This window comes from Centroberyx affinis, unplaced genomic scaffold (genome assembly GCF_046629955.1).
Source record: "Centroberyx affinis isolate AG114_WGS23_722 - 3 ecotype Tasmania unplaced genomic scaffold, CSIRO-AGI_Caff_v1 ptg000886l_1, whole genome shotgun sequence".
In the NCBI taxonomy this organism is placed as follows: Eukaryota; Metazoa; Chordata; class Actinopteri; order Beryciformes; family Berycidae; genus Centroberyx; species Centroberyx affinis.
In genome coordinates, this window is record NW_027279475.1 from 214,607 (window position 1) to 237,000 (window position 22,394).

At 39.5% G+C, this 22,394-nt stretch overlaps 1 protein-coding gene across 3 annotated transcripts in view; it reads right to left on the reverse strand.

The window, feature by feature from the left end:
* The window catches only part of col18a1a (collagen type XVIII alpha 1 chain a), an 86,382-nt gene extending 70,818 nt beyond the window's left edge, over window positions 1-15,564 (reverse strand). For all 3 annotated transcript variants that reach the window (XM_071521378.1, XM_071521377.1, XM_071521376.1), the window contains exons 1-2: window positions 15,472-15,564; window positions 15,310-15,383 (exon numbers count right to left, since the gene is read on the reverse strand). In XM_071521378.1, the coding sequence (XP_071377479.1) occupies window positions 15,310-15,383; window positions 15,472-15,482 (85 nt within the window). In that variant the 5' untranslated portion in view covers window positions 15,483-15,564. The remainder of the gene's footprint in view (window positions 1-15,309; window positions 15,384-15,471) is intronic.
* Window positions 15,565-22,394: the final 6,830 nt, after the last annotated feature.

Sequence of the window (22,394 nt, forward strand, 5' to 3'; positions counted from 1 at the left end):
GCTAGGTTAATCAAGCGATAATAACCAGAAATCACAAGAGGTCCAAGGGTCACCATTAGCTTTAGCTCCTTACATAATATGGCTTGAACTACATTGACTGGTTGTTGATAGCCAACACACTGTTCTTTGCAAAGCTTCAACAGAACTTGTAAGGTTGGATACATGTTTTGCCTAAATCATCTCTTTGTTTGATTTTCAACAAAGCTTATCATGCCATCAGTGAAACATAGTCTACTCTCTTAACTTGACAAAAAGGAGTGACACAGTATATTCATATTTTCTACACATAAATGTCATATGGATAGCTGGGCTTTCCTTTAACATGCTATCCAGTTTGGTAGCAAAGGAGGTTAAAATCAAGGAAAATTAAGCCTGTTTAATTTTTCATAAAGATTTTGCCTAAAGGTTAAACTTGATTCTCTACATATCCCCTGTCAAGTCTTTATCAAAGGCAAGAAAATTGCTCAGTTTCAACTGTCAGACTCTTTGCATCCAATGAAATAAAAAAACAGGGATTCTTTTCTGATTGCATATTATGCCTGCAAGCTTTCATCATCTGACATCAGGGTGAACTCGTAAGGGCATGCAAGATTTCATCAACTAAAACAACAACCATGAGAAGTGAAACAAAGAACTCAATACACCTTTTTTTCTGTGACCGGCTTAGCATTGTCATAGATGATAGGAGACGTGTAAGATGAGTGTAAGAGGATATTCTTAGACTAATGAAAAGAAAAATTTCTAAACAGAATCCAGCCAGAAGCTGCTGCTAAAAAAAAGAAAAACACTAAATGAGGTTCTAAAGAATAGAGACCATCAATAACATTCACACCTTGTGGGACTGAGCCCTCTCAACTTCCCACTTGACCCATTTCCACCCAAGCCTCTTAGCCCATTTCTGTTTAAACAGAAACCCACCAAGACCATGGCAACAAGTGAGCTGTGGAGGGAGGGTTCAAGTTTGATGCTATTCAAACAGCCTGAGGGTTTGGTACAAAGAATTTAAAAATGCCTGGGCTAAGCAATATCTCTAATTAACACAAAAGATAACGGAGATACACAAAAGACAAAACATGTTAAAGAATAATTTATATAATGTTACTATTACAGAGCTGAATTTTCAGGGAAGTAGGTATACGACATGGCAAAAGACTGCAAAATCAAAGTTCTGAAACTTGATTTCAACTTTGTTTCAACTGAGTAACAAACTTTACCTGATGGAGAGACACTGTTGTCCCAAGAACAGAGAGAGGGGCAGGAAAAGTTGTAATTTTTTGGGAGGGGGGAGGCTTTAGCTGGGGGGGTGGTGTTGATCCCCTAAGGCAGATAGCGGTGGGAACAGACCCAGCCATTGTCACTTTTCCAAAGAGCAGACTAATTACCGTTCTAATCCCTGCCACCTGACAAGGTGAGGCTGCTGGGCATTGCGAGGCCACAAAACTCCACTGGCAGCAAGCGAAAAGGTAAATAGGCGGGTTACGGTGCGCCTTTGTTTCACAGATGCAATGAATGTCAATGAAGTGACGGGGGAGGAACTGAGCTCAGAGTCAGTAAAAAGGGCATGAAAGAGCCACTGATTTCCTGAACATGTACTTTACTTTGCCAGTGATCTCCAGTCTATAGACTGTGAAATATCAAGGGAAAGTGGGCTGATGTCAGACTTCTGTTACATGGGCCATATTGTGGTGGAAAAACATGATACCAAAGTGGCATGAGCATTATCAAAAAGAGGTTAGAAAAATTTCTCATATTTGATATACTATATATCTTCAGCAGGATATTTTACTATATGAATGAGAATGCATTGAACAGAGTTGCCCTATCTCAAATGTCAAACTATACTGATTGCATGTCAATATGACAAAGAGCCCATAAACAAATACTTTTGACAAAAACTCATGATATCTAACTGCCAAACTCAGCAAGGACATCAAAGGATTTGAGAACTCTGTAGCTTGCTGTTGCATCTTGGCTCTACAAGACAATAGTTCAATCATGGTCACATTCCAAGAAGTGCTCATATCTAATAAAATAGAGGCCCACCTCTTTGGTGTTCAGAGACTGTCCACTGACAAACTTCCCAGGCAATCAGCATTCTTAACATTCTCCTGTCAGTCACTTAGGACAATTTATTTGACTGACCATCCTACAACTTTGAAGCAATAGTTAAATAACAGAGAAAATTTTGGGATCATACTTCCTTATGTTGTACAGTTAACAATATCACATCAATAAGGTATGTTATGCAATACAATTGTAGAATATATATTTAATGGTATCAAACAGTTGAGAGAGAAAGGGCTTCAAAGAAATGATCATTGCACTGAAACCTTGGATCCATGGTATGTGGTACCTCGCCCGCAAACGCTTCAGCCCAATTGAAAAGAAAGTCGGTGATATGTGAAATATGTCATAATAGTACAGTTACAGCACAGTAAAGCTAATAGCTGTCCTTTAGGCCTTCAGAAGCATTTTTATTGAAATTTTAATAAAATCGATTATACCTCGATATATACCGTTATCATCTGTGCTTCAAATTACATCATCATGTAAATTTCTACTACAGAGATACCCGATACCACACACTAACTTTCCCATGAACACATTTTCCAAAGGGAACACAAACAGTTCAAAAGATCCCATTTGCTTCCCTAGTGATTATACAGTGACTCCAGAAAAAAAGCAAATGGTTCAGCATTTATAAACACTTTCAGCACTGTTGTCTTAAATCTTTCAGCTCTGCTAAGAGCTACGATCTGCAATGCTTGAAGTTGACAGTTTGGATTTCTAATGGTACTCACTGGTTGTGTAGCACAGTGGCAATCTAGAGAACCACTTACATGTTGGATTTTATTTGAAGTTTTAATTAGGTGCTGAGAAGTAAACCATGTAAAGCCAGCTGGATGATGATTTTAATGTAGCTGAGATTAAAACTAAAATTAGTTTTAATTTCTGGGATACTGTCTGTAATTTCACACTCTTCTAATTTGCCACTCTTTTAATCATTCTCAGATTAGAGCCTTGTCTGCACTGCACACTCTGGTCTCCTCTACTTACTTTAACAACTGTTGTTTGACTCAATCTAGGTAAAAGGCTTTGAAAACAGCCTGAATGATTTCCTGTGAGTTTCAAACTGTCTGATCCCCTCTGGAGAAGGACTACAAACGGAAAGAAAAGGCTTTGGCAATGTGAAAGAAATGTCTAAATTATTCCATTCCAACAACTCCCTCACTCCTTATCCATTTATGTTCACGGTACATCAGATTGAGATAATGTTATACTGAGGCATTGACACCAATCCTCACATTCATCATGCATGCACAAATTCTACCTGTCTATGCAGGTCTAACATTTACCAAGCGGCTAACAAATGCTGGCAAAGGTACAAATGCATATGCACATCCTCTCCGCTTTCTGCATATGCTGAAGATGAATTTCCTTCCATTCCTGTTGACGCTCCTGAATGCATAAGTAAATAAGATCCTCCGCTGAAGAGGAGGGATTCATGTGGAAAGAATGTGCGTGCAGATCTCATTTCTGTGCTGTCCAGGTTGTGTAGGAAGCAGAGATTGTTAGATCACTCTGTTGGCCGGTCTCAGCTATTTGTCCTTTCGCTGGTTCTTTGAACCTACATGGCCTCACTCAAGTGTTGAGTTTCAGCTTTGCACAGGACTTCAAGAACATGTCAATGCAGATCAACACTTTGACAGTAAATCTGACCGTGAAAGGGGGGTAAATCGCTCAAAAGAAAGAGGGAAACTCTTTTTGTCACAAAGCTTCCACTTTGCATAGGGGCAAATCATAGTTCCAAGCTCTTGACATTTGCAGCAGACTGTTACGAATTCCACAGCGGGAAAACCGAAATGAGATAAAAGCAGCGGCTGGGCTTTCCCCCACTTATCCACTCTGCATTGGTCAGGTATGTATGTAAATGCATTTGAAGTGGACAAATCACTGAGTTGCTAGAGCTGTGCCTCAAAGTTGGCACCATATTCGAAGGGGGCCCACAGTTGAGCGCCACTACCCTTTCTCCAGTTCTAATTCTTGTTGCTTGGTTACTGAGTACCAAAGACATCTAATACACACAGATTAATGAGCAGAGTCGACTGTGACCTTTTTCTCAGACTATCCCCTCCGGTCCCCAAAAGGCAGACAAAGTCTCATCCAAAGTCTCATCTTCTAGGGTAGAGTGTTGACGGAGGCGCAAACCTTTAGCTTAGAGGGCACAGCACCTTTAAACACCCTTGAGTGAATGACGTCGGCTAGCTTATACTCCACCTTCAACTGACATTTTAATCCCCTGTAATGAATGGAGAAAATGGCTGGAAGGGAATGACGTTACGCCTGTGGCTACATCAGAGGCCCGGGGGATACATGAAGAAAAGTGAGTGGGACAAAGAGGGCTTTCATCGACAAGACAATATCAGAGCCCTCAATTAGTACAGGCCAGACTACAGAGGGTGCCAGCACTCATTGTTCCCCCCACTGGGCAGTTTAGCACAAAAAGCCTACAGGTCATGCTCTTCCTCTGTTTCAGCTTAAGCCAAGCAAAGGCATGTTATAATCCATGTGATGGGGCTTTGGTGAACTGGTGCACCAACTTGATCTGAAACAAGTGAACTTGGTGAACTGAGCTGAGAAATGTTTTGACCCTACAGGGGTGACGTGTAGCTTATCAAAAGTCAAATGGGAAGAGGAAAAAAGTCAAGTTTAGCTTGGTGTCCCCACAATATAAGTTACGATCCCTAATACAAAAGCTATGACATTCATTGTTTTATTCTACTGGTTTCGATATTATATCACTTGTTCAAACTAAACTTGGACAATGTTTTGCCAGCCAAGGGGAAATATTTGATTTCAAGGCAGAAGGCAGACAGACAGACAGACAGAGACAGACACAGGTAAAGAATATAAACTGAGGTGAAGGAATTTGCTCACAAACACAGACGCTTCTTTCTGAACCATGCTATGCTCTGATAAAATCTACAGTTATTCTGCCCCTAAGGCATGGCATAGGGCGGTGACCTTACCATGATTTCAGTTTCACAAACAGAAAGAGAAAGAGGGAGGGAATAGGAGACTGTAAAGTGAAAAAAGGGAAGCATTGCATTGCTTCTGAGAGAAATAAATCCAACGCCTTTGAGAGCAATGCAAGGACTGTGTAATACTAGCTGGAGGGTGTGGGTGAACAACCATAGAGCACTGGCAACTGGGTTGGCATTTCAGTCTGCATGCCGTTTAGCTACAGGGCATCCACTCTCATATTAAGATCAAATGATTAAGAGAGAATGGACTGTATCATGGAATTTGAAACATGCACTCTATATCCCAGAAGGCAGAATAGGGTAAAGGTTAAGTAAACGATATTCCATAACAAGTTATCTATTAAACCATTGTAATGGACAATGTGCAGGCGAAAAAAGCAAAGCAGAGGGTGGTTTCCTCTGCAGAGTCCATTAAAATCATTTAATGGACATCTCAGAGTATATCATCCCACTTATACCAGAGTAAAGGACAGTTCATCCGTCTTTTATGTGGGTGTTTGTGTTTTGTTCACTGCAAACTTTTGGTAAGAATTCCCCTTTGCAACTTTGTGATACTGCTTGGCAAACCACACTTGCCACATCAGCCTGTCAGCTAATGAGCCATTACTCTCTATTAGTATAGGGACATTTAGAAATGAATAAATACTTCACGTACAGAACAAATTGCTTTGCTGGCTCTGTCTTGTAAGTAAAATATTCACTGAATAATATTTTTCACAAATACATCTAGAAATTGTATAGATAGAAGATGTGAATTTTCTAAAGTAGTGATATGTTACCTGATATGAGCCAAGGGGTCAGGGTAAGGAGGTTATACTGTAATGTAATTTTAAAAGACTGCCATTTAATGAAGCTTTGCCTCTAACTTTGCCCCTTGTGAGGGCAATATAACACAGCCAAACTATATATCACTGTATGGGGTGGAATGCTATGCTTAAATCATTTTGAAAAAAATTAGGACAATTTTTGGTGAAGGTGAAATTAGAACAATGGACACCCTCTAGCCAATGTGGGAGGAAATCAGTCTACTTCAGCACAGTGCAGCTTGGCCAGACACTGACACCTTTACTATCTGTCTCTAACCACCTGATTTAACATTATGCAGTAAGGGAGAGAATCCACCTCCTGAATTTCCTTTGTCTTTGCTTTTACCTTGCATTCTGCTTTTCTCCTGGGCAGACATATTCAAGACAGGAAACTGAAGGTCACAAAACATTTACGCAATATACGCAACAGTATATTGGTGAGAATGCTGTTGGAGACAATAAGGACACATCTCGTTGTAAAGAGTCCATTTCCAAGCCCAAATAATATGCTTATAAACATGAGTTGTGAAACCACAGGGCTCCGCTGACTGTGTTCCGCCAGGGCACAAACTGAGTTTCATGGGATGGTTCAGCCAGTCAAGTGACCAATGAGGGAGGGAATGTAACTGCAGACCTTCCGCCCTCTCTACCCAACAGATAATGCCACTGTCTGAGCTGAAGAACGGCCCAGCAAATCTTTCACTGGCCCTCTAAATGTTTTAACGACCCCACGGTTGGCTTAAGTTCCTTTCTCCTCTCCCCGCTTCTCAATGGATGGCACTGTGCCATCTGGCCAACAACGGCCATCGAGTGAATAGAGGGCACCCTTCATTGTCCGCCCGCTCATGATTCACGTAACAATTAGCAGCCTCCGAGTTATGAGCAGCTGAAGCATTCACTTTGGAAAAATCCAGGCTCAGCACATGATGCCAAAAGAGCCTTCCTTCTTGCTACACCTTAACTCTGAGCAATGATGTATAAGGACAACATTAACTCAAAAGGGGATGAATGGGTGTCACCTCTAAGGTGTTTTGCAATGCATGGAAGCTTTTTAAGTATATGTGGTGTTGAGAGGCACTCAACTGCAGAGCAAAGAAACAGATTTCAAGTCAAAGGGCCATAACAGACTCAAAGACTGGAAGAGTTCACCTTAAAACTGATAAAATGGGAAACAACCTAAAAAGACAACTTTGAGATGACCATATGTTGGATTTCATCCTGGTGGTCAAAGACATCCTCAAGCTTTACCTGAAGTTAATGTTTAACGTTAGTCCACTGTCCAACATTAAATGTAATACTCCTACGAAATGCATGTAGATGTGAGTGTGTGTGACTATACCTGGGAAGCAAAACCCACCGCTCAACTTCTGACAGTGAAGACGGGGCATTTTACCAAGTCCTATATCTCACCCCCAGCCCTACTTCCGGCGAGACCATATGAGTGCAGAGGACAGAGGTATAGGACTCAGCAAATCCCTCTTTTGTCACAGGAGCTCTAGGCTTGATGGTAATCTCCCCTTCCCGGGGGATTCTCCTTCTTTCACACCCCCATGGTGTGAGATTTGTGAGAGGAGGTAAAAAGAGAAGTGTCTACAGAGATGGCAGCTCTTGAGGGACGGGTGAATGAGTGGAATTTAAGGATGCCTTGAAAAGCGGTCCGCACATCTTGAGAGTCAATCAGAAGATAAGAGGAGGTGGAGGAGGAGGATGAGGGGTAGAACGGCAAGTGAGGTCCGAAACTCACAATGGCATTCCCCAAAGGGGCCTCATGAAATCCTGAATGGTCTATTCATTCATAAAAACCACATTGGGTGGTAGCCAGTGCATGTATCAGTAGAGATCTCATCTGACAGTTCAAATATTATGCTCATTTCAGGTGGCTGAATATGCAAAGAAACTTTGAAACAATGCCAGAGGATCACTTGCAACTGCAGCCATACAGCAGTCCATACAGTTTTAAAGCCTTAAAATGGTGGTCGCTCTGAATCAGTCTCAATTCATGGAGAATAAAAAGCTGATGGTATAGATTTCCTAGTAGAGGAGAATGTAAATGGGTGGGGAGGGGGAGTGGGGTCTCTAGTTTCATTTCTCCCGGTGTTCAGTAGGCTGTTAGTGAGGACATGTAAACACTCCCTAAAGCTGGAGACAGGGACAAAGTGCCAGGTAGATGGATCCAGTTTCCCTTTGCTGCGGCCAAATAAGGCTTTGTGGTGGAAAAATCTGCACCTGGTGGCCATGGAAACCAGTGTTCAGTCAGGATACAGCCTACATTGCTGACAGACAAACTGGCCGCATAGAGAAGAAGTGAACCTGGATTGAAGTTCAGCGGTTTCTAAACCAGCCAAATGTCTTTAACCAGGCTGTGATTCACCGTCTGTAACTACAATAACAAGTTTACAATACAGTACATCACTGCAACTGTATTTCTGTTCACCCATTACAGAGTTCACTGTGGCACCTTCACAGCTTGGTACCTTTTGAGTTAGTTAGGTAGCTTGCTCTAAAATGCTATATTCTATTGAAGTGCCTTTTTTCCAGTTTCAAGGTTCTTAATGTTGGGAAGCCTGAAAACTACATATGAAGCAATAACTTTCATGCAACAGTATAGCTAGTTTTCTTCATCTCTCTGGTTATGATGACACACAACTGATCTCTCTTTTGTCCACATGATTACCAGAGGACCGTTTCTTATCCAAAGAGCACCCGACCCCATAATCTTTAACATTAGAAGTTCAGAAGCATTCCAGCCTCCTATCTGTTGTCTGGAACAAATATTGGCCTGGGGAAAACCAGGTATTTTATCATCAGGTAAAAGATGAAACAGTTTCACACTTAACTTGCAAAAGAGTTGACATAGTTTCATATATAAATTTCAGCATAATTACAGATAAAGCAGCACAACTATGCTTGACTTACAACACTGTGCTCACCTTTGAATAGAATAGAATAGAATAGAATAGTTAACCAAAATTTTTAGGCCTGACATCTGTATGGGGTAAATTCGTAGTATGTATCATAGTAATATCAAACAGATTTAAGTCAAATGAAGATTAGGTCTTTTAAGGGTAAAAATCATAAATTAGTGCTTCACTGGACAAATATTTGATTTTTATTCATATTGGCAGTTTTTGACGCTCTATGCTAACCTCAAGGCTCAGTCGTTTATTTTTCCATTAGAAGTTATGGTAATTTCTTTCTTAGTTCAAAACTTTAAGGCAACCCTGCATATGGAATCCTGTTATTTGCCGCGCAAGGCTTCACAGGTTCAACTAACTGTTACCTGGATTACAGCTGGGAAAGACAAGCAAATAAGTGAGGGTTTCACCGCAAACAGGAAAGAGGCGCTGAGAGGTAAGAGGGCGCTCAGTGTACCATTAGTGCGGGAGATAGTCGGGTGTACAGAGCAAGTGGCCCTACAAATCCTCCTCTCTTAGAACATAAGCAGTAATTATGGTTTCCCTCTGTGTTTTGCCGCTGTCAACCCAGCATTTTGACATCAGGGACGGCATGAGAGAGCAGCCAAGTGCACCTGAAACACTGAGCGGAGAGAGCACATAAAAATACAAATAACAGCTGTCAGCAGCATTCAAAAGGATGCTTTGTAGACTACCTTGTCCTGAAAGGGAAGAGGATGGGGGATTACAAATACAGAACAAAGCCCCGCAAATGCATTTTGTTTACACATGGCAATGCTAACAAACCTAACAATATCTGATTTGTACCATGTTATGTAACTCCTTTGATGGTGGTCAACATTCAAGACCTAAATACTGTAAGGCTTTTTTTTATTATTCCCAAAATGCCATGTTTCTATGTGTAATTTCATTCATATAGTGAGTTAAATTCCCATTCAATTAATTCTGGTGTAAGCACTTGCAAAGCTCTAAATCAGTATGCAAATCAGTCTAACCTACAGAAACTATCACAAAACAAATGCCAACAAATGCATTTCATTTTCAACAGTTCTTAACGTAGTTACCATTTTCCACCTTATTAGCTCAACCACATCTATACATTAATTTGTTAACAATAAACTATTGTGCTTGCAGATATGAACAGGTGGTGGTGGCTAATACAGAAAATTCATGACCTTTTTCAATCAATCACTCAGACCATTTGAGCCCTTCGTATCAGGCTGATATATTTCAAATCAATACAGCCAGTCGCTACTACACCTCCAGCAGTGTGTCTGGTTATGATACATCCGCCTGGGGCCCTTGAGGTTTCCCTTGAACATGATCTCGCCTGTGCCTGCCAATAGTTATCCTAGGAGTCTGGCCAAACACACTTCCTCCCTCCTTCACCACATAACTGGAACCATGACCTCACTGAGGTCTACTGGTTTAGGATCAAAGAGGGGGAGCTCTTTCTTTGGGTGATATTCAAATGTAAAAACGCAGTAACACAGCAGCTGGTTTTAGGGGCGTCGCAGGTTATGCCCCATTGTCGCATGTGGGTCAAACATGACATATCTAGGTGGGTTTATTTGTGGTGTGCAGATGGTCACTGCAATGTATTTGGCATCTCATTGTGCTAGACTAATGTGAGGCCACAGAAATCTGAATGAGAATTCAAGTTACACTAATGTTCACTCAAATTATATGAAAGCATGCTGATAATAAACATCATTAGCTAAAATGGACATGGTATAAACACTTTGCAGATGTGCATGACATGCATTATATATAATCAGGAGAATGATATTCTAAATATGCCTATTAGAGGTTAAGCTAAACCAACAATCACATTTACCTACACGTTCCTAATGCATAAATACTTTCATTCAAACACTGCCTGGGGAAACAGAGGTGACTCTGAAACTGGGCCATGTTTCTCTGTGTGTAGCATGGATATACAACTGTAAGAATCACTACAGGACCCAGATGGGTCGAATTAAGAAATCAAAGCAGGATGTGACCACCGTGGTTTTCTTACAAAAACACATCCACGTTAAAGTAAACTGTTCCGGGTCTACATTTCCTTTCGGTCTCCTTAGTATGTGTGTGTTTCTCCATATAGAGACACCTTTTTGCCTCAGTCTTTGACAGCTGTGCTGAGTTTCAGTGTGGTCTTGTTACATTGTATGAGTTTTAAGAGACAGACAGGTCCCTTTGCTTGAAATGACATCGTAAACATTGTTGTGGCAGTGTCTGTATAATTCCAAGGGGACATTTACAAATGGAATGTCTAATGTTTTTAAAGCAGGACATCAAATGGGATTTTAAAAAGGTGAGTTCAGTCCATTACCAGAGCATTTGCAACTTCAACTCATATTGTCAGCAGTCAACCCTGGCTCAGAATGTATCCCACGCCATACATCTTGGTGAGTGACAGACAAAAGACAGTGGTCACACTGGCACGAGTAAGAACACAGAGGCATTAGGGAAGTGTCAATCCCTTGCACAGAGTTTTTGAAAATGCAGAAAAAGAGGAGACAGACAGGGAGGTGCAGACCATCCACTTGACAGTCTGAATGAACACCATGCTGCCACCCACAACCTCTCTCACACACATAACAGCCCACACAGAAACCCACAAACCCAGCTATTTTCACAGTCCAAGGGGTAAACTGTCTACATGGCAAAACTGTCTAATGTCCTTACAACTGCTGGTGGCCGTGGCAATTTGGAAGCATGTGTATACCAAATCAAATGCTACATGGAACTTCTGAGTCACCTCCAGAGATGTTGATCATGACTAAATAGGTTTATTGACTGGAAAATCCAAGGATTAGACATCACAAGGTCCACTGAGTTAACAGAATTTGTGCACAGTCCGTCCGTTTATTGTGTTTTATGTGGAGAGGCTTACAATGACCTGATTCTAACAGAGACACCAATCTAAGAGCCTTTCACTACAGAAAACTTGACTTTTATCTTTGAAGGGGCAGAAGCTCACACATGAGAAAACTAAAGGTTAGGAATGTGTGTGAACTATTTCAGGGCTCCTACACGTTTTCCATCAAAATACAGTTGCTGTTTTTACAAAATGCCCTTTTCACAGCACATTTTAATAGCCATAAAGGCCTATGCAAGATTCCACATGTACAGAGCTATGTGAAGGCCTATACAAAAGCTTTCTCAAACACCAGCTAGATTAACTCCATATTTATTGTAATGGTTCAATTATTCCAGTATTTTGACACAATTTTTGTTATTCCGTACACCTTAACTGTTCTTTTTTTCCAGGAGTGACACATTTTCTGCTTTCATTTTGAAAGCAAAATCACTTTACATCTAGTCTTATTTCAGCTCTCTCTAGCTCGCTTGACACAGTTCACACAGGCCTGAATAATCATGGTGGCTGTTAAATATGTAACTCTTACTAGCAACATGTTAATTTTTATAAGCTGTGACTTGTGCTACCACTGGGAACAGGCAGCGGTATTGTGGCTCTGTCATGGTAATCACAAATTTTATTAATAATTTCAAATGACCAAACCACAGATTTTGCACACCACAATGCTGTCACCGTGGAGTTTTATGAATATGGGGATAATGTGTTAGATTATAAAATGCCCGAGCATGTGTTGTCTAATAAACAGAATAAGATATAAATATCTGGATCAAGGCAGTCCATGCAAACAAATCAATGTAGAATCCATAAGTACATTCTCCCTTCGTGTGATGTCATAAACATTAATTTCTATACGAGAGCAGGATTAGAGGAGTTATGAAAAATCACAGCCAAGGTGTGAAGATTTATAGCTGAAGTCAAATTTTCACAATAATACAACTCTTACTTCCTTTGATTAATTATACATTGCTCAATAAAGAACAGACATGGTTTCTAGAAAATTATTTTTTACTAAACTATGATGAAGTTTCACATTCCCAAGGTATAAAGGAGTGGAGTGTCTCACCCTGACTGACTGACCTTAATTGTCTTCTTAAAAACCACAATGCGTTCGCCTTAGTAAAAAGCTGAAAAAGATCCATTTAGACATCTGACACAACATCTGGGAGGTTAGCCTTAGTGCTATTATCAAGGAGTGGAAACTGCAAATACCTCACAAATTACAAAAAACTCAAGAAATTCAATCTCAGGATGATTTGTCAAAGGTTACATGAGAACAAAATTGATTTTGCCCAGCAGCCATGGGGTGTTAAAGAGATAAGGGGGAAAAGTTTTCAGATCTCCATTCCATAGAGAAGCACCTGAGGTTTGAAAGCAGATGTTTTCCTGCGAATGCCATAACTATCTTTAAAGTGTCAACAGATGTTTGTCAAAGAGCTACAATTCCATTATTTGTTATTATGACCATCACTAACTATAGGTTAAGATAATCAGAAAATATGGTATCACTTCAAATAGCAGCAATATCTATCAAATCACATGCAACCCATCTCAGGCCATATATGTTCCATAGTCAAATATGTTTGTGAGAATGTTAAATGATGTGGGGATAAAAATTCATCATTCATTTTGCCATCCCTTCCCAGTAAATCAAAAGCACCACTTGGAGCAACTAGCCCGTTTCATTTACCACTTCTCATTGTGAGAAACCAAAAAGGGGGGCTTCCCTGTCCCTCTGGCCATCCTGCCCCTGCTCTGAACAGGAGGAAACCCCATACCGGCTGTGATTTTTAATGCGGCATCTAATTCAGCCATTAAATGGCCCGGTGGGGTGTCCCCTTACAACTCTTCCCCTCCCCCTGCCTCCTCCTGCTCCCTCCAGGCAAAACCACGCCGGGTGCATGTCAAAGATCACATGACAATAGGGATTCCTGACCCCGCCAGAGACTGGGAATGAATCAGACCAAATTCAGCCATGGAGCAGGTAGCCCAAGGCCCAATAGTAGGCCTAGTCAACCTAGATACATTCAGACAGGATAGCATTCCTATGAAAATCAAGTCAAGTTTTTAGAGAGCTATATCAGTTCACAATGAGATAATCTACCTCATGTTTTACTACCTGTTATATCCACATGAAGGTAAAAAGTGAAGTGTTATCAATATATACAAATAAAAATGGGAAGACTGATAGAAGGCAGATGAATGGCAAAATGCAAATAATTCTGCAACAACTTTTTAATTTTATTTTGTTTTAACCTGTTTAAAGTTTCAGATGGGTGGTGTCTGCCACATAGGGCAATACAATAAAGTACTTTAAAGTCAATTTGGTATACATTACTGTGATTGACAATTTACTTCCCACTATCTGAACTGCCCTTAAGTTGTAAACCCCACCCATTCGGCAATCCAAGGAGGTTAAAACACACTGAGAATTACTTGTAAATACTATTTGAACCTGGTCTGGCAGTGTGACAGGTGTAAGGTTTGTCTTGTAAAGTCCTCAAAATGCTGTGTCTAGCCCCTAGTGATCACAGTCCATCAAATATTAATGGACTCCCTCTCAATTTCTTAACCCTATCATCTGACAGCTGCACAATTCACCAACAGAACTTTTACTAAATTAAATATAGGGCATTAGCGAGGTTCAAAAATAAATTATTCAACAACGGAAGAGAGTTCTTTCGTTCCATAGCTCATATCCCTTCAACACCATTACCATTGTAATCAATATCAATGGTCTATTGTCGTTTCCCCTTGTTCATATGCACTGACATTATAGACACTGGAAAGATGCAAGTTATTTGTAATAATGCCACTTGCCTATGCTGCATACAGATCATTGCGCATGAAGGAAAAAAATGAGCAAAGCCTCATTCAGCACTGAGATGCAGACACTAGAAGCAAGAGTCTCTGGTCAGATAAGGAGCAAACAAATAAGGAATGTAGGTTTTCTGAACATTGTAGACTTTGGACTTGAGAAAACTTGTAAACAGACCCTAAGCCATGTTGACCTCCTCAGAATGGATGTACTGCTGAATTTTATCACTGTATCATAACAATTTGTCATCACAGTAATACATTCATGATTATGTAGTGTGGTCTTGTTTAAAGAACACAGGATAGGCAGTAGAATAAGCCATCCATGCAAAAAACAGCCAGTATCTGTGTGGCATTCTGCACCAAAATGATAAGAAAACATCTTCCTCAATATAGAAGTTTTTGCCATCATAATTCTGTTACTACTACTACTTTCAGCAGTTTGTTTCAGGAAATCTGCCCAGTACTTCTTATTGTGTGAGGCACACATAATAACTTGCTGGATTACCAGTCAAGCTTTCAACTGAATGTTCCCCAATGTAAAACATTTACCAATCAATAAGCAAGTTGCAACCATTATGTTCCCACAGTTTGTTACAAAATCAGGCTGAACAATTCCTGCAGCACCTCAAAGAGGCTGTTTATCAATGAAAGCCATTATTTTACTATTTCAATCTTTGACTGTGGAGACTGTGCGTGAATTGCAAAGTTTGTCTACCATACTGACAACGCACAGGACAACTAAGCGACTAGAAAACATCTGACATATTGCAAAGGCGCCAAAAATGAATATATGCTCTTGCCACCAGAAACATTACATCCAATTTTCTAGTATTTACTCTTACCTGGCCATTGCGATGCTGCTGGGCTTACGACAATAAGGACGCAGCAGAGAAGGCGCTCGAGCCATGAGGAACACCTGCAGAGAGGTAGCAAGCACGCCGATCATTCACAACTTTATCGATGCATTAACACCCACAAAACACTGAAAAAGCGCAAAGAAGTACCTCATCTTCATCTCTTCTTTCGCAGTAATCGAGCAGGAAAGCTACATGGACTATTCGGGAGGAAATAGGGTGTAAAACTCTCTCAGCTTCCCTGGTCCAGCAGCGCTGCTCCACGCTGGTAGAACAGCTGATGGAGACCGAGCGCTTTGCTGGAAACAGAGAAGAGAGAGAGAAAAGTGACCCGCAGGAGTTTACAACAGGAATCTCCTCCAGGTCCTAAAGGGAACAAATTCCCCAACTTTTCAAGTCAGCGTTTGCATGGCATTTGGTTCCAATTCTCTGTGTCCTACAAACAGAAAGAATAATGAAATAATAAAAAATAAAATAACTATATAAATAATAACAACAACAGTAACAATAATAATAATAATAATAATAATAATAATAATAATGATAACACTAGCAAATAACAACACCAAATAATAATAATAATAATGATAATAGAAATAGAAAAATAACACAAAATAATATTAAAATATGTTTAGCCTACGCAGATTACGCAATTTGAAGATGTATACATATAAAATAATCTTTAAATATTAATTTACATGTTGTTCCACTGATCTACAATAGGTACATGTATTTATGTCTATATTTCTGAACATGGCTAAGATGTTGACTAAGCTTCTTATTAGAAGCCAGGGAACCAATACTCTAATCTGTGATGTTATCCAAAAGAAACTTTGTTGAGCTACTCCACTGACACTGGAGGGAAGACTGATTTGGTGGATTCAAAGAGTGTTTGTTTCCATGACCTTCATTTCATGGCAGTGCTGACAGTTCCCAACAAGAAAATTTATCCATGTTGTTGGAAAACGATGCTGGTATCGTCACAGAGCACAATGAAGGTGCTCCAGAAAATGTCACTTAATAATGTCACAGACTAGATTCTCGGCACTCTTGTTTCTAGCCTTGGAAGAGACTGGTTTGTGTTCAGTGGACTGAATTGTCCAGCATCATAAGAATAATCTTTTATGGTAGGTTTCACTTTTAATCTAGAAACCTCAATGTATTTCTTATATTGTTATTATTTCCAAACAAAAGCAAATGTGTGATGAATTATTTTGCTCTGCATTACGAAATAAGCAGTAAGAAGTTTCCTGCTTTTTATAGTTCTTAAATTGTAGACAGTGAGAAAGGCTGTGTAAGAACAGCCTCTCTCTCTTCTGTTGTAGCCTCAAACATGTCTCTGACAAAACCTAGGTCATGCCCTTCTCTTGACATCAGCTAGAGTGGATGTGAATAGCTGAAAAAATACAGCATGAACTGTGTAAACTTCAGTTTTCCACCGGAAAATCTTCTGTCATTCACATACAGTCTAGGTTGTCAGTACCTTCTCTAGTTGTAGTGGGCTCACAAGAATGAACTTGACAAGGTAATGACCACATGTTGTCTCAGTGAAGGCTTGTTTGCCTTGGTTTATCTTACTTAGAGGTAAGAGAAAGGTTAGACCTCCCTGAGGAAGACCACAGTTCACAAGGATAATAGCTCTTCAAATACGTCAAGCCATTTCTGGTTTGTCTAAATCTTTGGTTTGACGTGAGGCTTGTGTTCTGTTATAAGGAACTTTCTTGATTTTTATTTATTGGCAATCCAGAAGAAAATACACACTATTTTACTCCTTTAAACAATTTTATTGAGTGACTGATTTCATCTGGAGACTCAAAAAAAGATTATTTCTCAGCCACTTCTGCATTATGAGACTATGATAATAACAAAGGGTTTGACATGCACTAATAGTTGTGTGCCAAATTCAGACCCACAACATCACATGGACGTGGTTTGCATCTCAACCCACTGAGCCACTAGGATGCCCCATTTGCAATTAAATCAATTAGACTGAACCTCCTGAAGTTCAACCTTGAAGACTCAGACATGGAACAGAGAATAGTCTATGTTAACAACATGCTATCAATATGTGTCAAAAAGCATACTGTAGCATACATAAGTGAAAAGAGTAGTTGTGTCAGCAATTCAGTGGAGCCAAGTTAGGCCTGTGTAGGCCAAAAATAGTCTGAAGCTTGCATATAAAATTGAAGTTTCAAGATTGATCTTTTAGTTCCACTTCACTATCTTCTGCCTCACTCATGACTGATAAGAAAATAAAATGACTGAATCACTCCAAAACCCAAATTAGACCAATCAAGGGATTAGCCCCCTGAACATGAGCTGGGTTGTGGCATGCTGCACTTACACAAGATGGCCAGCAGAGGATGAAGTTGGTGTTTTTTTCAAAGGCTGCAAAGAGAAAACATCAATGCTTTGATACTGGTCCTGTACTAGTAGTGTGCTATGTACACTGATAACATTTCCTTTTAATGCTAACCTGCCACTGAATCAAAAGTGTTACAACAAAGAATTATTTAAAGGAAAAAGGATCCTCCACCTTCAGATTAGGGCTCTGGGATATTGTTGTATTAATTAACTTGCCTTAACAAAATGAAACAGCAAAGTTAAAATATGTTGCAAGTTACCTAAGCTCTTAAAAAGCCTCAAAATGCTTGGAAAATGTGAAATTTAGAGTTGATGCATCATTTACTTACCTGGAAGTCTTAAAGGTGAGCCTGTGGACTCCAGGAATAGCCATCCTCTAGGATTATCCAATGAGTATTCTTCATCAAATTAAAATAAAATGGGACATGCAAGCTGAATTTAAGCTTTGAAATATGTTCATCCAATGTCCAAGACATTTCAGTCATATAGTGAATTTTGTCTCCCATTGCCAAAAACAAGATAAAGGTTTTATCGTGCCCCCTAATCTCTATTAATGCAGCAATTCTAGGCTACAAGTAGGTATAGATTTGTTCAGATATAAATCTTGGTTCCCAGGCTTTGGCTGAGATGTCTCCATGTTTATCAAATGTGATTGGACAGTTCTGTGCCACTTGTTTAAAGTGTAAATTCATGAATTGAGTGGTATTTCCTTTGCATGTAGCAGGTATTCATACTTGATGACTTCTTTGAGCATATAGGGGTGACATAGGGAGAGTTTGTTAACCTGTGAAAAGGCATTGGGTTCGGTCCTCTGACACTGTGTATTAGACTCTGCTGTATTAGACTCTATCTGCAGGCCCCAGGCTACTGTCTGAACACGTCCACAGCTCTGTGGATGTCTGCTTCCCTCACATTCCAATGTCAGGGAAAAGAAAGGCAAAATTGTCTGTTAAATGCTATGTTGTAGTGTAACCTAGCAGAGAGCAGGGTGGGGCTCTTTACACAAAGAGCAATATATTATATATTAAACAGCTTATTACAGCTCTGTGATGGCAACACTATTTTTACTTAATGAGTTGGACACTAGTCATCACACTATGTTTGATATTTTTACTGTATTAGTATTGGGGACCATTACAAATTTTGTTATAAGGGCTCAAAGCTCAAAGGGCCAGCCTGATATACTGTCAGAAGTAAACGAAGACTTAGCATAATTGTGACTTTCCTTCCCTCAAGGCAGAATTCAAAATAATCCGAAGAACAAAGATAAAAAGATCAAATTCTGATAATCCGGATATCTGGATGATATGGAAATGTTTGCTCTATTTTCCATTGACTATAATTGTTTACATACAGGCAACATTCACAAAAATAAAATTATGAAATTGGAAATACTTCATCTACAATGACTGGAACATTTTGTAATTTATTGGACAGTTATTATACATGAATTTACAGTGGCTGTGCACAGCGCCATTTACAAACATTTTCATGCACAGTGGGTTACATTTTTGAAAATGTTAAAAACCCTGTTGATCGTTGTTGTATGTAAGATGTTGTGTAGAAATTGTGTGATATTTGAATGTAAAATGTGGGAATACATAGCTTTAATTAGTTTTACAGTTTTTACAATAACCAGTGTGGACTTACTTCATAACGGACAATAGGTTGGTGAATTTTCATGCATGGGAAGGCAGTTTTGAGAAGAAGAAGAAGAAGAAGAAGAAGAAGAAGAAGAAGAAGAAGAAGAAGAAGAAGAAGAAGAAGAAGAAGAAGAAGAAGAAGAAGAAGAAGTAGTGGTAGAAGAAGAAATACGAGAAGTGGCTGAAGAACATCTATCCAAAATGCCTTGTGTTTAAGCAAAAGTACATAGGTTTCTCTCACTGGACTCCACTTCAACAGACTTCCATTTGGAGTCCTACAGCTCCCCAACTGGTCATGATGCAACTAACAGGTTCACAATGTCAACAAGAGGAGACAGGAGTCTCTCTTTTCTGAGTTGTACCACTCAAGGTAATATAGTAACTGCTATTTGCTATGCAATAACAAAAATATAACTTTGGGTTGATGCATTTTTGAGATGCTGAAATGCTACAAAATGAATGTGAAGGAACAGAACAATTGAACCACATGAGTGTGCCCTTTGATTTCACTACAGCACAAATAAGCATTATAGACAGCAAAGAAGTAATTTTGGAGTATTGGAGACTGAAATGGCAACTGCGTACTTCTCACTACTGGAGAAGCTACCAACTTGCAAAAGTTACAGCATCAAGGTTCAATGTTTCTAAGCAAAGTTTCAAATGTCTAGCTGCTAGTTTGTTGGTGCTATGACTTAAGGTGTAATGTATGACATTTATATAGTAGACACTATCATACCTTAAAATATCCCTCTGACCTAAGGGTGATTTGATAGGTCATTTGACAGGGAAGATATCCCTTATAATTTTGTTTCCCGAATTGTATTGAGATGAGAGAGAGAGAGAGAGAGAGAGAGAGAGAGAGAGAGATGAGAGAGAGATGAGAGAGAGATGAGAGAGAGAGAGAGAGAGAGAGAGAGAGAGAGAGATTCCAATCCAAGATTTCATCCACACAAGCAAATCTGGATCTAGTTTGTTTGTTTGCAAGCATATTTATCTTATGTATCTTTGATAATCCAATTGTAGTATTACTGGCCATAAATCAAAGTCATTAACTTCACTTTTGGTACATACAATGAATGTGTCAACATCTGCAGACTATTGATACGTGCCTTTGATATAGTCATATAATGTATTCCTATTGTAGAAAAAAGAAAGAAATATACAGTCTGTATACATATATATATATACTGTATATTAGTTAAAGAAACGTTAAAGAAGTGAAAGAAACACCTACGCTTTAGATGTCCAATGTTTTCCCTTGTCTTTTTTGTCAGAGGACCACAGTAGAAACCTGTGACAATTTATTCTTTCTTTAACCTCATAGGGTTACGCACCATGATTTTATGGTACTTATATCCTTGCCTTCATTTATTTTGTCTTTCAGAAAAATGTAATCTAATCTAATCCACTGTTCAGCACTTTGGCAGCCCCTGCGGTACATGAGACTGATTCATTGTCAAGATACTGGGGTAGTATGTTGATCAAAACTAACTTTATTTATTTTATGACAAAGTCACTGTTGACAGGTCACAGTATTTGTTTGATATTGGGTGGTTGTTCTGCCTATTCTGTCAGCACTGTTTAGATTTAAGAGCTCCACACTGTTTTCTATTCCCATGATTTACTTGCTGTGTGATATTAGGTGACAGCCTGACCCAATTCTGCTTTCTCTGCCTGATGAGAATAGGTTTACCCTAACTGCAGGATTTATTTTTTTAGTTTTTTATATATTTTTGAAGAATAACGTAAGGAACGTGGGGGTCAACGGGGGGAATGACAAAAAAGTTTTCTAATGAAATCAGGTTTGGTTTGATTGAGCTTTGTGTAGGAAACAGACACATGAAGGCAGAAGCTGTTCTCATCTACATGCAAAAACACTGTAGAAATCCATCCTCGAGGAATTTCACTTTAAATATAGAATAAGAGTCACGTTCATGCTTTCACCGAGAGACTGTATTTGTGTAGTTAAAGCAGCAGGTAGATGTTGTGTTTTGGTCTGTGTATCATCAGCACAGTATCTGTACACTCAAGAAACAGGTTTGGGTACAGATCAAACCTCGGTCACATAGTATTTTCAAATAATTCTTGGCATTTGTTTTAACCTGCTGAGATGACAAGAAAATACAGTCAGTTTAGTATACTGGTGCTTAAATCCCAACCTTCTTGTGTAGCTTAAAATAACCAAGACTTGTTTTTTTTATGTGGGTCTGGTAGGTACATTGAGGTACAGTATATATTTGGGTATTCTTCTTAGCAGTTTGGGGTATGTGGAAGTTTCAAAATAAGGCCTAATAACCCCCCTTCAAGTTTTTACCCACTGGCTGGCACAAAGCATTTCATAACCAACCGGCTAGCTCCAGAGGTCTGAGTTAGATCAGATTACTTCCAACAGCTGAAATCAGAGAGGAGGGAGTATGAGCCTGTAAGACATGAGCCACTAAACAGCTGAAGGGCCATTGCTGTCCATGCTCAGGCCAGATCTCACGATCACACAACAGTCTCACACATTGAAAAACTCAGGCCCACGTGCTGTCCAGTCCCCTCATGCGCACAAGGAGAAGAGAATATTAAATACTGTCACAATTGTCTACTGGCTTCTGTAAAAATATCTTAAAATGTGTGGTAAAATTGCATCAACTGCTTAGCTTCTGATTAGCAATTTGGAGTTTTAGTAATACAAGCATTTCTTGGAGGCAGAAATAATCCCATTGGTTGAGTAAAACCTCCAATGGGCGGAACCAAGGAATCACAGTTTTGCTGGCTAAGTAACGTTTGACTGAAGCCCAGTGAATTTATTTTGATCAGAGTTCCTTCTTTGCCATTCAAGTTTACCAATTAGCTAACTCCGCCGACTGAGGTTAAATTCAACCAATGAGATTATTTTTACCTCCAGTGCAGCTCTGCCTCTGAGAAACGTTTGTATAACTAAAAACTCCAACTGGAGTCTGTGCCACATTTTATGTTACTATTCTTTGCCATTTTTGTTAATAGGAAATAGGTAATGCATGTTGAGTTGTATAGTGATATAGGTATTGACTTGAAATTAAGTGTGTAAACATACAGCTG